Below are 16,871 nucleotides of genomic sequence, written 5' to 3'. Positions count from 1 at the left end.
TTGAAGGAGAGACCAAAACACCACAATAATAGGGATAAGGTAAATGTGCAGAATTTACTGTCACTGCATGTTTTGGAAATAGTCTCAGGCACTGCAATCAGGAGTTTGAAGCAATCTATTACTGCTTGTTTTATGCTTAAAGTCACATAAAAAATATTTAATTCCCAGAAAACTTTACAACCCTATCCTAATCTTCTCCAACTTCTTTGTAATAAAAAGTCTGACTCTATTTTAGTACTGGGCCACTGACAGCTTTCAAGCCCCATCGCTCTCCTTCCGTACCCCATCTGTGAAAGGCAATAGGAAACCTGTCAACAGGAAGATCAGACCTTTGCCTCTGCATAAGAGCCCTCATCTGGTCCACTCCCCAACCACAATGAAAACCAAAGTCATGCACCTCTCCTTCTCCAGCTCAATGGCGCACTCTGGGTACCCACCCTGCTCTCCCCAGAAAGCCACATTATGTGAGTATTAAATCTTTCACACTCTCTTAACCTTGTGTGGCTCCATCAGTCTTGACATGCACCAATATGGGGTAGGAGGGCTGATCCCAACCTCCACAGAGTAACCACGAACACTATTTAACAGTAAATTCCCATGATGTCCATGTCTAGATTATAGGTGAAAGGATATAGAGCAGGGCCATAACGGAAATCCTAAAAGGTTTCTATGCCCCCTAATTAATGTCCTGTGGTCTAAAGATCAGCTCAATAATGACTATGTTGAATTGTGTGTTTGTCCATCTTCTGTGGCTATAACAAAATACCTGAGGCCAGGCATTTATATCTATAAAGTATGAAAGTTTATTAGGTTCACAGTGCTGGAGACCAGAAAGTTTAAGAGCATGGTGCCAGCATCCTCTTGGCTTTTGGCAAGAACTTTCTTGCTGCATCATCACATGCCAGAGGGCATCACATTGAGATGGAGCAAGTGTGCTAGCTTGAGTCTCTTCCTCTTCTTAAAAGCCACTAATTCCAGCCTGGGAGCCTGACTCTCACGACCTCATCTAACCCTAATTATCCCAAAGCCCCCACCCCAACATGTGAATCTGAGGATTAATTTTCTAACCCATAAACTTTCAGGAGACCCCCTATTCAAACCATAGTAAATAGTCACATAGATTCACTCAAATTTCTAGTTTTCAACTTTAAAGCCATTTAACATGCCTGGCCCCAGTCTGTCCTCCCAACTCGAAGACCCTGCAGAGTCATGAGAGCTCTGTGCTTAATTCTCCTATAACTGCTTACTTTCAACTAAAAGAAGCCTCTGCACAAGTTGGGATGGAAACACAATTAACATCCTCTTTTCTTAAGATTCTCAGTTTAAGTGCCAGGACAAAAAAGGCTAAATTCAGTAGTCACAAATAATAGCATTCTTCAAGCAGCACTTGTAACCAAGTGATAATCTTAATGTGTGATGGCACAGAAAGTATTTTCATGTCTTTTCAGCCATCCTACAGAAATCTAAAGGTCACAATCATGAAAAACAGCAGCTTCCGAGAAAGAGAGCTTATGATATAATATGATGTACTTACACATCTTTAGCTGCTCCCGCAGGGCCTGGAGGGGGAAAAAAGACAGGTTGGTGTTGGTACAACAGTATAGCTACAAACATGTGAAGCCCAAGACCTAACTAGTAACACTCCAGAAGAGCTAAGAACATTTTTCAATCATTTCAAAAAGGAAAAGGGCAAGAGAAGTACAAAATTCAATTCTTAAGTTTAGAATGTGTTCTGCCCATTTTTAACCATCCCTATACGTTACAAGGTGTGGGTTCCAAAGAGGAATGTACAGGTCACCTAACCCATTCTCCCACTTTATACATAAGGAAGCAGACAGACCCTGAGGAACATTTTCTTTTGGAAGCCACACCTTGGAAGCTGGTGTGCACACTGCATTCTTGTAAGTCACGCTGTACAGTTATCACAAAGGGAAAGCGAAGTCACAAGAAGAAATGGAGGTGACAGACTCCATGGATCAGGGCATCTCAAGGACACCCGTCTCACTCCACAGGAGTCGCGTGCTTGTCTAACTGGGCTCCAGCTTGCTGCTAAACTCTCTCCTTTCTGCTTCCCACCCACGTGCCAAAAGCAGACCACCCCCTTAGGACGCCATTCCCATCACTCACCACAGACTCTCTGCTCCCCCCCAGTACCTTTATCTGTAGGACACAGAACCTGATTCCAACACTTACCAGCCACGTGGCATCAAGCCTCCTTTACAACTCTCAAAACCTCAGTTCCCTCGAGTGGGTAAAAAGGTTATTCTCAAGATTATTGTGAAGATGTTAAAAGATAATGTGTACAAACAGCAAAGTCCGACACATAAAAATAGCACACCAAATTATCGTTAGCAATCACAGTTAACTTTTCAATTTCCATATCTATGAAATGAAAACTAAAACACTTCAGCACAAATCACAGAAAATTGGAAATAAAGATGTGCTACACAGTAAGTACACGAGAAAGCAGGAACAGTTACTTCCAAACTTGCAAGAACTATACTTCAGTGACATTAAGGCTTGTAATACTAATAGCTGGTCATAAAGATAATCAAGACTGTCTCAAATGCATTCTTTTAAGGCTTTCACTAAACCTGAACTTTGCCATGAACACCCTTTTGTCTTTCCAGGAAGAGTAACATTTTTGTGAAACAATATCAGTAGAATGGAGGTTGGGAACTTTGTGCTTTGGTATCCGAGATCTTTTAAACCAAAATTATAAAATTAAAAAGAAAAACAACTGCCAACAGCAGAGTGTTTTGACAGAAGAATAATAAAGGATTAGTGCCACCATAAACCCATAAAAAATGAACATTTTATTTCAGAGTCCAAACAGGCAGAAAAAGTCTAGAAAGAAAATAACATCCTGTTCTTGTTTTTATTTCTACAGAAAGGAGCGAGAATATCTGGGAGGGGAGCAGCAGAGGGGTCAGAAACTTCGTGATTCCTCAAGTGGGTGATGAGGACGTGGGCCTGGAGTCCTGGGCACTGAATGCAGAGAGCCAGCACAATCCAGGGGGAGAGGAGCAGGCACGCGGGTCCCCACTGCAGCCTGGGGAGGCAGCGGGGTGGGGTGAGAACAGCACGGATTTGGAAGGCACACACCTGAGCAGGGTCTGAGACCTGCCTATCAGTTACTAAGTCATTCTGCTTCAGTGGCTGACGGGGACATGCAGCCATCAGGAGCCTCCATCCGCTTCACCCTGACTACCAAGGACACCACAGGTCCTCTCCCTGCTGGGCTCACCATTTAGAAACCCAGCGGGCCCAAGAGAGATGCATGGTGCCTCCTCCAAAACGAAGTCAAGGGATTGTACTTTCTGTTCTAAAATGTCCCTCGATCAAAAGGGCAGCATCTGTTTAATAACAGCAGCAGTTATTAAACTGGGGCGAAGTCAGAAACACTCTATCAGTACACACAAAGGATTGTAAAGGGCACTCCATTTTCAAAAAGGGAAGAAATCTGCATCTTAGAAGCAAGGTAACATGGTGGTTAATGACAAGCTTACAGCCAGGCTAGAGAGACTATGACTCCCCGACATATAACTTCTCAGAGTTTAAAAAAAAAAAATTCAATCGATGGAAACCCTTGCCAAACTATCAGAGCACCTAAGTATATAAAATGTGAAGTAATAAGTCAATTTGCCCTAAAATAGCATGAACTCCAAAAATGATTAGAAACAGAAAAATTATTACCTTTGCTGCAACATTTTAATCACATTTCATTTAATTATATAAATAATGAGATCAAGACTTCTACTTGAGATAATTTATGCAAAAATACTTTGACCAGAACTATTCATACAGTGACAAAATCCCATGTGGTTTAAAGTGTATTTGCAATTTATGTGATTTATCATTGATTAAGCAAATATTTACAGTGGTGCATCTACTTTCTGGACCCTGGGATGGACTGTTCATCCCTGTTAATACCACTTCATTTCCCACCAAACTAGCTCTTTACTGTTTAAACAGAGGCTTGCAGGGTTAACATCATGGATCTTAGAAGAAATAGAGATGCAGGGATGGTAACAATTTTTCTTGTAGAAAAATAAAATACCAAGACACATAAAGAATCAGAACTTTTTTAAGTCAAAAGATTTAATTACCAGATTCTAAAACTGTATAAAGATAATCATAATTTTAAGTGTCTTCTTTTAAAACAAATTAAGAGGGAGAAAGTTTACTTTCAGAAAAGTATAACATGCAGCTCCAGGACCAAAACCTAATTGCAGGGCTGGGGGCATAACTCAGAGTAGAGCGCTTGCCTAGCATGCTCGGGGCCCTGGGTTTGAGCCCTAGCACCCCCAAAAGAAAAGAACTGTAAATACATTGGATGTCTAAGGAATAACATTTCCTTCTGAAATTACCTATTTCTTTAAAACTTAAACATCATTGGTTGCTCACAATATAACTTCATTTCATTGTGATCATGTTTATTACCCTTTATACACTTTAAAAGACCTTATTATTTTATCCATGAGCCTCAAAGTCAAAAAAGTCTCAGTTACTTCAAAATACGTAGCAAACTCAATTTGCTCCAGCACTCAAAAAACTTAATCTGATATTGGAACGCCACAGAAGAGATTTGGTCTTTTCCCCCGGCTCTAGCAAAGAGCTCCCGAAACCCTTGGAGTTTCCTACCTGATAAAGGTTGACAAGGGTGACTCTTGCCAAGCCCCTAGATAGCCTCAGGATGGCAGCTGGACCCCAGAAAGACCAAGGCTTGATGAGAAGGTGGAACTCTGAGCCCCACTCCCAATCCTAGGGAGGAGAGGGGGCTGGAGAGAAGCTAATCCCGATGGCCGATGACTTCATCGATCGTGCCTATGTAAGGAAGCCTCCAGAAAAGCCTCCAAAAAAGGACCCGCTTCAGTGAGCTGCCCAGTTGTGAGCACCTCCACTGGCCAGGAGGGGACCAAAGCGCCTGTGCTCAGACACTTCCAGGCCTCGCCCCGTGACCTGTTTATTTGTGTCCTTTGTGACAAAATGTGTAAAACACCTTCCTGAGTTCTGTAATCCACTCTGGCAAAGTACCAAACCTGAAGAGGGTGGCGTGGAACTCCCGAACTCGCAGCCACGCTGACAAAATGTGGGTAACAGGAGGCCCCATACTTGTGAGTGGTGTTTGAAGTGAAGGCAGGCAGTCTAGCGGACAGTGCTTTGCCCTGGAGTCCCCATGAACCCTGGGCAGTCAGCATCAGAGCCTAACTGCACTACAGGACACTCAGGGGGTGGTGGGGCATCAGCTGGTGTTAGGAAGAAAGAAACTCTCATTTCTTCATGCTTCACATAAAAATGTAGGACCCTCACAGGAACTGACCAGCCTTGAAGTACACTGAGATTTAACCATGCTGTACTTCTGTCAGCAAGTATTCTTTACACTCCAGATCCAGAGTTTCTAACAATATTTTCCTCTACGCTAATTTTGTGCATTCCTGAACAACTGCAGAAAAGAACTTTCTGTATTAGTTTCCTGGGTTGCTATAACAAACCACCACAAACTGGGTGGCTTAAAACAGCAGGAATATAAGCCCTCACACTTCCCAAGGCCAGGAGCAATAAATCCAGGAGTCAGCCAGAATGGACCTCCTCAGCCACAGTCCCCAGGAGAAACTAGGGCCTGCCTCTCCCTGCTTCTGGGGCAGTGGGCACTGCTGGGCACTCCTTGGCCAGTGGCTGCATGGTCTCTGCTCTCTCTCCATCTTTACAGCACCTCCTCCTCTCTGTGTCTGTCTTCTCTTCGGTCTCTTATGAGAACACTTGATTTAGGGCCCACCCAGATCACACAGTATCACCTTTTCATCTCAAAATACTCCACTTAATTACACTGGCAAAGACCCTCTATCCAAATAAGGTCACATTCACACATTCCAGGGATGAGGGCATGGACGTATCTTTACAGGGACCACTGTTCTATAGACTACCTTTCTTACCCTGTCATCCCCCTCCTTGAGAAAAAGAAATTCTATGGTGAAAAGAAACATGGCAAAATTAACATGGGAGGGGGACCAAATTTAACATGACATATCATACATCCCAAAACACAAAATGTATTCCCAGAAAATGATTTAAGCAAGCCAGCTGCATGGTTGGGTAATTTTAAGTAGAGCTACACATCATCTTGGTTCCAATGGGCAGATGTTCCTTTGAGATCTCATCAGTCCGCCTTGTAAGTTAAGAAGAGTGAGTCACACTGCCCAGAACGCCTTCAGTATCATCCACATTCGCGCACTCACTAATGGCAGAAGTTCCTCACACAAGCCAAATTCTAAGAAAAATACTTGCTTTTTTGGTGGTGCCTCACTCATGCTGGGCAAGCACTCTACCACTGACTACAACTCCAGTCCCTTACTTCTTTTAAAAGAACACATGATTTCACATTTGAAAAAACAGACTACTACAACAAACCTTTTTTGAAATATACTAGAAATGTTCACTGGAAAATAAATTGCTAAATTATATGTTGTGATATTTCATTCTTCAAACTCAGTGGTGATGACTCACACATACACATATACACAGGCAGACATGCACCAAAAATAATGTACATCAGGAATTTATAAAAAAAAAAACTCAAGATTTACAAATCACTCTTCTTAGAGCATAAAAAATAAGAAACGGCTATGGTTCTTATGGGAAATAATAAAAACATGTAGGAATGTTCTACTCATTTTATAAAAGAAAAAGTCTCACTGACAACTGTATAAACACAACTACAGAAAAATAAACAAAATTCTCTTTAATTCTGACAGTTTTCTATGGGCGCCTTTGACCCATAATAGTTCTAAAACTATGTCATAGTCTCAGTTTGGCCAAAAGAAATGGAAGAACACAGCTCATTAGTATACCCCGAGTGGTGTTTATTTTTAAGAATGCAGAATCATCAGTCATTTCTTCAAATAATGGAAAAAACATTTCAGGTCAGTGTGTCCTAGAAATCAAAAACGCTGCCAATGACTATGAAAGCTCTTGCAGAAAATCTCTTTGTTTACAGGTTGTCTTTGCTGAGCAGTTCTATTTTAGGTCATAAAAATTAAATGTAAAGGCAGCCGATAATGAGTACCCACGTAAGGTAACGTGCGGACCCTTGGCTGCTATAATGTACTGATGCCATGTCTCTACTGAACTGCGTGTAGATGGAGAGACTCTAGGACACCTTTTGAACCATTCACACGGCCGCAACGTCCAGTCTGGGAAGCTGTAGCATGTGGGTAACACACAGAACCTCCTGAGTGTGTCACGCGGTGATAATGCAGAGCAGAGGCGTCCCCCCACCATGCATTTGTCATCACTTTCAACGTGGTACTCCCAAGAGCATGTTGGTCACCTGCCCCTCCCTACCTTGCCCCTAGTGAGCAGCGGCCTCCTCCTGGTCACCCAGGCTGTGATGGTTGAGCTCATTTTTACATCTCCCTCCTCCTCCAACACACACCCGCAGCCTGTCTGCCTGTGTCTCTGACTTCAAGGCCTCCCACCGGAGCAGGACCCAGAGCTGGGGTCCAGGCCCTCAGCAGTCTGAGGAATCCAAACACAGCTTTTGGTTCCACCTCTTCTGTAGGCACACACCTTCGGCAGCTCACTCTCCTTCCACACCAGTCACAAATGTCTTTCCCTATACATTACAGCCTACAGGGACACAGGCTTCCCTACAATAACAGCACAGGAGTATCTGCACTGTGTGAGGCACTGTTCCAAGCAGCTGACGTAGACTATCTCATTTAATCTTAGTAGGTTCTATTCTTGCATCCCATTTTACAATTGAGGAAATTAAGGAACAGACAACTTAAGCAGTTACCCAAGGTCACACAGCAGATGAACAGCAAAAGCAGATCTCAAATTTAGACCTCCTGGCTCCAAAGCCCACTCTCAATTCTGAAATATACTGCCTCTCCAGCCTCCTTGCCCCCATCCTGAACATCCTTACTTCCTTCTCATTCCCAGCAACCACCATGAAGTACCAAAGCCAGCCAAGCCAGACTTCTCAGCACCAGAAAATGCACCAGTCCCACTGGGACTTCACAGAGCCCTAAAAACACCTTCCAGCTAAGGACGCAGCATGCAGGAGGCCTGGTTTAATTTCCAGCAAAACACACAGACACACACACACACACAGACATACACACACACAGACATACACACACACACAGCAAGCCCTTCCTGATTCTACTTGTCTAAATCCTACCTATTCTTCAAAGTCAAATCAAGACCCACTTCTCCCTAGTGGTTTCCCTGCTGCTTAAGGTTTTATTTCATCCTCTCAATTCCTACATCAATGACAGTTACCTCTTAAGACGGAACTTCATTTTCTCTCGTTTCTCAGATATACTCATTCATTCAACAAATATTATTTTGAAAGCCAAGGAAAAATAAATTCCACTAAAAGAAAGGCAATGAGTCTAGAGGCTGGGGGACCACTGTGAATACCATGTGTGGGCTCACCTGTGTGGGCCTGCGTGGGGGAGGGGACAATGAGATATGAAACAAAATGTCAGCTCCCCGCAGAAGGTAATTCAGAGAAAAGATTAGAGGGAGCTCAGCAGGACAGAAAGGAAGATAGTGACCTTCTTTCTATTTCTAGGTGAGGGGAAGAGGGAGTGATACAATATACAAATGACTTCTTTGATGGTATCAACAAAATTTTATATTTTTCCCCCACAAGGCATAGACCAATGCTAGGTACAGGTGCTTCATTCCAATACTACCAAACCATCTACAGATGTCAATTAAGGCTGAACCAATGTAGCTACATCAACAGAGAATATAATTATCTAGTAATTAAAGACCAGGAAATAACTAATCTAAATAACTGGACCCAAAAGGAATCTATTAACTCCTGGGTACACTGATAAAGTAAGATAAATAATTGTTAAGCTCCCGTTCCTCTTCTTCCTCCTACCCCTCTAATGCTCTATTGTTATATAAATAGCAGAAGAACCACTATAGAAACAATAAACTTCCCACAAAATTACAGTCAGATAGTTGCCAATTACATATCTCTGGCAAAACCTACAACTTACAGATTCAACAAAATATTGTCAACTAAAATAACTCTCCAGCAGGCAAATAATTATTCTGCATTATAAAAGGGTACTGGAGATAGTTGGAACCATTTGAATTTTTAAGGGGCCTCCTGGTCTACATGAAAAAGAATTTGGGTGGATATTACAAAGCTGTCTCTGTGGCTGTGTGAACACGACTGAGTGACCTGTTGTACTTCATGAGGTCAAAACGCAGAGCTGCTCACTTTTCTGCCTTGTTAATGGGTAGCTCAAGGGAAAACAAGAAAATAGAGAGTATCTGATGGGACTGGGGAAGGGAGACACAAAAGCTGTTTGCCTTATAGTAAATGTGACACATTAAATATACTACTTAATCCAGATGCATCTCCTCAGATCAAGGTCTAAGATAGACTAGACGATGCAGGAAAAATGTTCTGAGTCCTCACAAAATGGAAAATATAAGAAGCCACCCTACTTTATAGTTCTAGGCTGGGAAAAATCAAATCCCTACCTTGGAGAGAATGGTCATATTAAAATGGAGAGCTCTTGAGCCCTCAAAAGGGTTCTTCCACTCCCTCATGGGCTAATAACTCACCTCCTCCTCCAGAAAGCCTTCTCTGATTATTGGTCACTCAACACCTCTGGGCACCTGGAGGTTCAAGGTGTATTCTACTCTACATTGCTTTGCAATTGCTCCCATGTGCTTAATCTGTCTACCTAGACTGTCAGCTTGTCAACAGCAAATAAATTTGATTGCATTGTACAATTGTTAGGCAGGAGCTCAGGAACACCAAGATGGTGAAGGGAGGGTATAAGAAGAATGTCTGTCGATGGAGGAGAAAACAAAGAGACAAGTTATGTCCCTGTTTCCGATAAGTCCCATTACCATGACAACTCCCACCACTGAGGACTTATCACCATGACAACTCCTGCCACAGGTTCAGAATTTTTAAATGACCAGTGAGGGTAAAGTGGGCAGTATTCAAATTAGGTTTTCTAAAGTAACCAATGGGGGGTATTTGGACAACACTCTAATTAGGTTTCATAAGGTAACCAATGGGGCAAGTGGGGTAAGGTCTTCAATCAGGTCTATATAGGGAAGAGGGCCTCACAACTCAGCAAGTAAGTCACTAATTTCCAGACACTGGGGCTCTGAGCCTCTCTCTTGCTCAGCCCAGTCTGCTCTACTTACCAGAATGTTACTTTCACCTTCACCTTCAATAAATCTGTACTTTGTCTTCAGTTGTGTGTGTCTTGCTCAATTCTTTATTTGGGACACCAAGGACCTGGACTCCGACTGGACACCCTGATGATAACACAGTCATCCATTGCTGGCTGCCCCAACCCCTGCCCTAAAAGTTCCCAGCAGGGAGCTCTGCCCACAGGACTGGACCATGCAGAAGTCTGCAGTTAGCAATCTCCCAGAGGGGTCAGTCTACCCTGAAGACCCATTTCACTTTCTTTATATCACTGGACCATTTGAACACACATCACTTTCTCCATTGATGTGGGCAATGAAATCAAGTTTACTCAAGCACATTACTGCACATCAATCTATCATATTAACCAAGTTCACTAGCCAAAAGCAAAGTAAGGCAACTGTCCAGATAGCTCAGAGAAAGGAGAAACAAATATCTGGGTTTATCTGAATTGCTTAGAGGATAAAACAGGGCTTATAATGGCGACTTCTGGTTTGGGGACCACTACATAAAAGTGTTAATGCACAAATGTAGATTTGCCATTTTCTTATAGAAAAATATTCAAGGAAAGTCACTTCATCTTCAACATGATAATTTTTTTTTTACTACAAAATGGCAGTTACCTTTTATAGAGTGCTATTCCACATTATCTGATTCCAAGTTTCACATGAGCCCCATGAAGCAGGGCACACAGAATTATTCCCATTGCATACATCAAGGAACTGAAGCTCAGAAAAGCAAATTGAAATGCCCACAGGAAACAACCAGCATGGTGCCAATGCCAAGAGGAAGCCTCCATCTGCAAGCTTCGAGTGCAGCACCCTTTCCACCACCTTTCTTTGCACTTTTTTCCTCCGTACAGCTACCGAACTTTAGGACTCCTGGAAGATTTCTGAAGCTGTGCTCTATAAGTACCTAGAGGACAGGGACAACATCGATTTACCACATTTCACAGCACTTGGGTTCAGGGCAACTTTGCAGATTGGTCAATAAACTGTACGGTGTTGGTGTCAGAGCTCACAGTGTGGACAGAGTTAAGACTCTGCATTGTGGTGGACTCTTCTGACCCTTCTCTCTCTTATCTCGATGCATTTCCTTTCTGAAACTTAATTCCTACAATCAGCAGACAGAAAATAACAATGACCAAATCCCAAAGCCAGCCAAATGGACACACAGCAGGGAAATGCTTGGGAATGACTTCTCAAAGGCAGGAGCAGATCCTCTAAAGAGGTAAGGCAGCAACTCCATGCTCACAATGCTTTCCTTCATGGTCTACCGTCTGCCCTCACTATCTCGCTCTTCTCTGAACATAATGTGATTTTTAGCAAAGAGCAGGCTTAGAGGAGAGAACAACATGGTCTTATATGCTTTGTCCTTCATAAACCAAAGCAAGGCACTGCATAAAGATGTGCCCTTGGAGTGGTTTTTGTCAATGTAAGTATAACTCCCTTTGCCTAATAAGGTACACTCTTATTACAAAAAAAGAAAAAGTCAATCAAACATTTGACTGAGAAATATTAAAATAAAATATTCAAATATCCTTGATGTTAATACTTCAGAGGTAATTTACCATACCTTACCATTATTCTGATTTTCATTTAGCAATGGAATTCCCCCATCTAACTCCAAACCTGACAAATAATTCATTAATAAAAAATAAAAGTGAATAAACTAAACAACCTTTTAATGAAATCTGTCTCAAATCCTTCCTACACTTTATTTTTAGCATGGATAACTGTTCTCAATCTTTTTTACAGTAGGGTATACTTGAAGTGGATAGCATGGGGCCACAGGGCCTGGTAGGATGAGAGACACAGTTCTCTGGGTGGGTGTGGCCTTGACACTGTTCCAGGTTTCAACATAGAGCTTTGAATCCTGTCCTTGCCACTATTAGCATAAGGCACTAACTAAATTAACCAGCTTCTCACTGTTACATGATTCTAAAAGATTTGCTCCCCAGTAGATCTCTGTATATCACAAGGATAGATTTTAATTTAAGATGATAAAGATTACGTGTAACAGATAAATCTTTCAATGAAACACTACCTAGGCTCATTCAATCTCTAGGACTAGAATCCCACATATTTGAGCTCCTTCTCTTAAAAATGAATATTCCACATATATGATCATCTAAAGCCAAAAAGGAAAAATAAACTTGGCCAATTAACTAAGCAGATTTCCACTCTTGCTCCTATCATGTGAATGCCCAAATAAACTTTAAAATAAACAAGGCTTCAGGTGTAGGTTAAGGGAAGTGACAAGTCCAAGGTTACAAAGTCATTGACAGGGCATCCATGACCGCCTAAGAAATACTGCAGTAACAGACTGCTGTTTGCATTTGCTGGTTAGGGCAGGATGTAGCGTCTGACTGATCCCAAGTGGAGGAGCTTTTAGTGTCCAAAACGACACTAAAAGAGGTAGCAGATACTACTCAAGACAGATCCAAACTATCTTAAATCGGGTGACACCAACTGGGTTAAAGGGAAGAGTTGAGTTTTAGAATCATCACTTGACCCAAAGCCTGGTCAGGATCTAGACCTGCCTGCCAATCACCAAAATGAAGTGGTGTAAAACGAAGTTTCCATACGTGCTTAAAGGAAAAACGCCATCAAGAGAACTGCTGATACTGAAGCTCTGCCACACACATCGTGCTACTGCAGCTTCTCAAAGAAATCCTAACAGCAACCCAGTGGGGCATCAGCTTCACCGAGCGGGATGCATTTCTGGAGCCCGGTTCTCAGCTCTCCTCCACCCCACCCGCACCGCATCCCAACCCACCGTCCACCGGAAAGTCCTGACTCGCTCTGCGGCACTTTTCCAGGTGCCCGGTCCCGGATCCGAGGGGCTGGGGGGCGAGGCCCGAAGAAGCGAGAGTCGGAGGTGAAGGGAGCGGACCGCGGGTCACGTCAGGGAACCCTCGCCCCAGAAGGGTGTGAGCCCTGACCCCCCGCAAAGGACCCCCGCCACCGTCCTCCCGCGCGCCCTCCGCGGCTCGCCCGCAGGCTCGCGCGGTCCAGGCGTGTCCACCCCCGCGCCGTGCTTTGGTCTTTCCAGAAACCGGCGATCTGCCCGGGTCCCGAAAATGGGGACGGGTCGAGGGGCCGTGCACCCCCACCCCGGGTCTCGGCTCCGCTCCTTCCCGCCGCCTCGCCCCGGCCTCGCCCTCAGGACCCCGCCGCGCCCAGCCGCCGCGCTCACCTCGGCCCGCGCCCGAGCTGGTAGCGGTGGAGTTCCCGCAGCCCATCGCGCCGCTGGCCCGGGAAGCCGCGCTCAGGAGCTCGCGGCCGCGGGTCCTGGGGGCGGAGACCAGACAGAGGGCGGCGCGCCCCGAGCTGGAAGCTGGCAAGCGCGCGGGAGCTGGGGACGCGCGGGGGACGCGCGGGGGACGTCCCTCCTGGCGCCGGGGGGCGCGGGAGGGCGGGGCGGAAATCGCCAGGCACCCCCGCCCGGCCCCGCCCCGCCGGGGGACCCCGCCGGACCCACCCGTCACCCCGGCAACCGCGGCTCCAGCCAATCCGCGCGCTCCTCGGCCGCTCATTGGTGGTTGTTAAGAGGGGGCGGGAGTTTAAAGTGGGTTCGGGGGCAGAGGGCGTGGCCGGCACGGGCGGGGCGGCGAGGCGGGGGGTGCCCACCTGCACACCCTCCACTTCCTCTTTGCCTGCTGTTTTATTTCCTCACTTCCCCTCCCTGCCCCAGGATGTGGGGGGCAGAGGAAGTTGCGGGGAGCACCTGTGTTGAGCCTCGTGGATGCCCAGTGGAGGTGATTGACTCAATGATGTTCAGAACTGAAGCCCCAAACAAGACTCTCTCCTGCTTTAACAGAAAGCTAATGCAGCTCTATTCCCCCATCCATCGTTGCCAAGAGGAGAACAAGTTCTTTCCCAGGTTGGTCACATGAACATACTCCACTTTAAAATAAATGTTTGTCACGACTTCAGTGACCAGCGCCCTGAGTTGATGACAGAAGTGTGTTGGGCAAGTACTGTTGGAGTCAGGCTGTCTAGGTTACAACCCTGCCCTGCCCACTGATACCTGCAGAAGAGTAAACCTGTAAAGCACCCAACATAGTGCCTGACCTTTAATGCCAGCTGTTATCCTCAGTCTTAAATCTATTAAGAGTAAATGCAAATACCTTGGAGGTGAGGACTAGGATATTTCAGTGTTCTTCCGGCTCATAACGTAGACTCAATAAATGGCTTGTGAAGGGAATTCAAGCCAAGAATTAAAGCTCCATTTTAAACTCAATATTTTAGAGAGCCTAGCCTGTGCCAAGTCCTTTGTTAAGTCCTGGGGATAGAAATGTATGGGAAACAGTCTCACCAGGAAGACAGGTTATGATGAGGACTTGGTTATCCTATCATTCAGGATACAGAGATAAGCCATCCTCTATTTGAAAATTAGGTATACATGGCCATGCACTGAGATGATATTAATTCTTGGACAAAGGTGTTGTTTTTTTTTTTTCAGTTGACCTCTAGAAATATTGCTTCTTTACCTTGACCTCAGCTGTCTTGATTCAAAGATCACCCCAATACAAGTCCACAATTGGAGGGTCCCCAAAAGAAATACTCTTGCTTATTTCTATGCTGTCTGATAATAGACTTTGGCCCTCCTACACCTGTAAGAAAGAGGAAAACAAATTCTGTCATCCAGAAACTGACTTGACCTAACTAGACCTTTGCATTCTTCTATTGAATGTGGTTTCACAGAACATGATATCACACAAGGCCAATCTCTAATTGATGGAGTGAGATTAAAAAAAAAAAAAAAAAACAAGACTCAGTAATGTTGTCTAAGCACTGACACAAAGAAAGTCACTATGCCAACCACAAGAACCCCCAACAACCCCCATCCTGGAAATATGAATGCTGCTACTTTACCTATGATTATTTGTTTGTTTTTACCAGTTTCAGTCTTTCTGCCTTGTAGATGAGATTTATTGAGATTATCCAAGGAATTATCCTTGCTTCCTGATGATATCCAATACAGAAAAATCACCCTGTTTTCCTTAAATCCCAACCAAAAATCACCTAAAAGGAATTTAAATTCTATCAATTCTTTCCTAACATCCTCCTACTAAGATACTTCATGGATCCTCATGTTGTGTTTTGTTTTGTCTTGTTTTAACTGCAGTGAGCAGCAATAAACCCAATTTGACAACTACAAATGTGTTCCCTGTGTTCCCGGCTGGAGGGCATTGACCCCTGTCACTAACATGCTCCAAGGTTACAGAGTATGTATCTATGCATTGTTTCAACAAACACTATTCAGGAGCTCCTTTGTGCCAGCTACTTCTTTACATGCTTCTAGTACATGTGACCATGAACTAGAAGGAGAGGAAAAAATATAGTGGGAGGAGACATCAAAATAAAATAAAATAATTTCAGATTCTATAAGTGCAATGGGAAAAAATGAAGCATGTCACTGGAATAGGAGACCAGTAGTAGGAGAGAAATATTGTGCTATTTTATATGGGGTAGCCAAGTAAGGGTATTTAACTGAGATATGATGGATGACAAAATATCAGACATGTGACAACTCAAGGAAAGAGCATTCCAGGCAAAGAGAATAGCTAGTGCAAGAGCCCTGAGGCAGGAGCATGCTGGGTATGTTTTTTAAACAGGAAAAAGGCCAGGAGGGCTGGGCCAGAGCAGAGGTGGGGGTGGGGAGCCAAGAGGTAGGTCAGATCACTCCAACTATGACTGGGCCTGGTAAGGAGTTAAAATGTATACAGAGGGCAGTGCAAGGTCATTTGATGAGTATGAAAAGTTCCCAATAAGATGCAAATATACAAAAAATAATGTGGCGTGGGGACTGGGGTTATGGATCAGTGGTAGAGCACTTGCCTAGCACATGTGAGGCACAAGGTTTGATCCTCAGTATCAAATAAAAATAACTAAATAAAAATAAAGGTACTGTGTCCATTTACAACTAAACATTTAAGAAAAATAATGTGAAGAGTAAATCTAGGGTCACCTTTTTCCTGTTTAGGGATTTATTTTTGTTTTGTCTTATTTTATGGGTGAAGACTCATTGCATTCGGATATTTCTAAAAATAGTCAAAAGAAAATCATGAATGCATGCCCCACTTCCTGATGGGTCGATGTCAGCTTCTCTCTGTGACGGTGAAACCACACTACCTTGCTGTCTTGATCTGGTGTGAAGAAGAGACAGGAGGCGCATGATTGAAACGGATCTGATGGGAAAGACGAGGCGAGAGAGAGCAGAACAGGGAGCCAAGTAAGCCTACGTCTTCCTTCCCGTAGAGGGCTCCCAACAAAATGTTTGGCAGCCTGGTTTTATTTTTATTTTTCCCTGTTGACATGCGACAAGATGGCTACAATACTCTACATCTAAAAAGGGGGCTTTTTACAGTAGATGGGGTAGAGAGAGAAGATGGGAGGGGAGGGGAGGGGGCATAGTAGAGGATAGGAAAGGTAGCAGAATACAACAGTTACTAATAGGGCATTATGTAAAAATATGGATGTGTAACCGATGTGATTCTGCAATCTGTATTTGGGGTAAAATTGGGAGTTCATAACCCACTTGAATCTAATGTATGAAATATGATATGTCAAGAGCTTTGTAATGTTTTGAACAACCAATAAAAAATAAATAAAAAATAAAAGGGGGCTTTTCTCCACTCTGTGCCTTTGAAAGCCAGGAGGGA

General features: G+C 43.9%; 1 protein-coding gene and 1 long non-coding RNA gene across 6 annotated transcripts in view; one reads left to right on the top strand and one right to left on the bottom strand.

The window, feature by feature from the left end:
• The window catches only part of CUNH12orf75 (chromosome unknown C12orf75 homolog), a 42,509-nt gene extending 28,872 nt beyond the window's left edge, over positions 1 to 13,637 (bottom strand). Inside the window, exons 1-2 of one of the 5 annotated variants that reach the window (XR_009225409.1) lie at positions 4,645 to 7,262; positions 1,535 to 1,559 (exon numbers count right to left, since the gene is read on the bottom strand). Coding sequence is in view for 2 of the 5 variants with exons in the window: in XM_046429753.2 (XP_046285709.1) it covers positions 1,535 to 1,559; positions 13,400 to 13,445 (71 nt within the window). In the remaining 3 variants the exon portion in view is untranslated. Of the gene's footprint in view, positions 1 to 1,534; positions 1,560 to 4,644; positions 7,263 to 13,399 lie in introns of those variants that run through there. The other 4 variants (XM_046429753.2, XM_058574253.1, XR_009225410.1 and 1 more) reach the window with 4 other exon arrangements.
• A 213-nt stretch (positions 13,638 to 13,850) lies between these two features.
• Positions 13,851 to 16,544, top strand: LOC124082790 (uncharacterized). The gene is made up of 3 exons (XR_006848485.2): positions 13,851 to 14,086; positions 15,335 to 15,434; positions 16,230 to 16,544. It is a non-coding gene; the product is annotated as an uncharacterized LOC124082790 (long non-coding RNA).
• The last annotated feature ends 327 nt before the right edge of the window (positions 16,545 to 16,871 follow it).

This window comes from Marmota monax, unplaced genomic scaffold, assembly GCF_021218885.2.
Source record: "Marmota monax isolate L192 unplaced genomic scaffold, Marmota_monax_Labrador192_F-V1.1 WCK01_AAM20220418_F8-fsc00051, whole genome shotgun sequence".
Lineage (NCBI taxonomy): Eukaryota > Metazoa > Chordata > Mammalia > Rodentia > Sciuridae > Marmota > Marmota monax.
The sequence above is the reverse complement of the archived record's forward strand: the minus strand, read 5'-3'. Positions and strand labels throughout refer to the sequence as shown.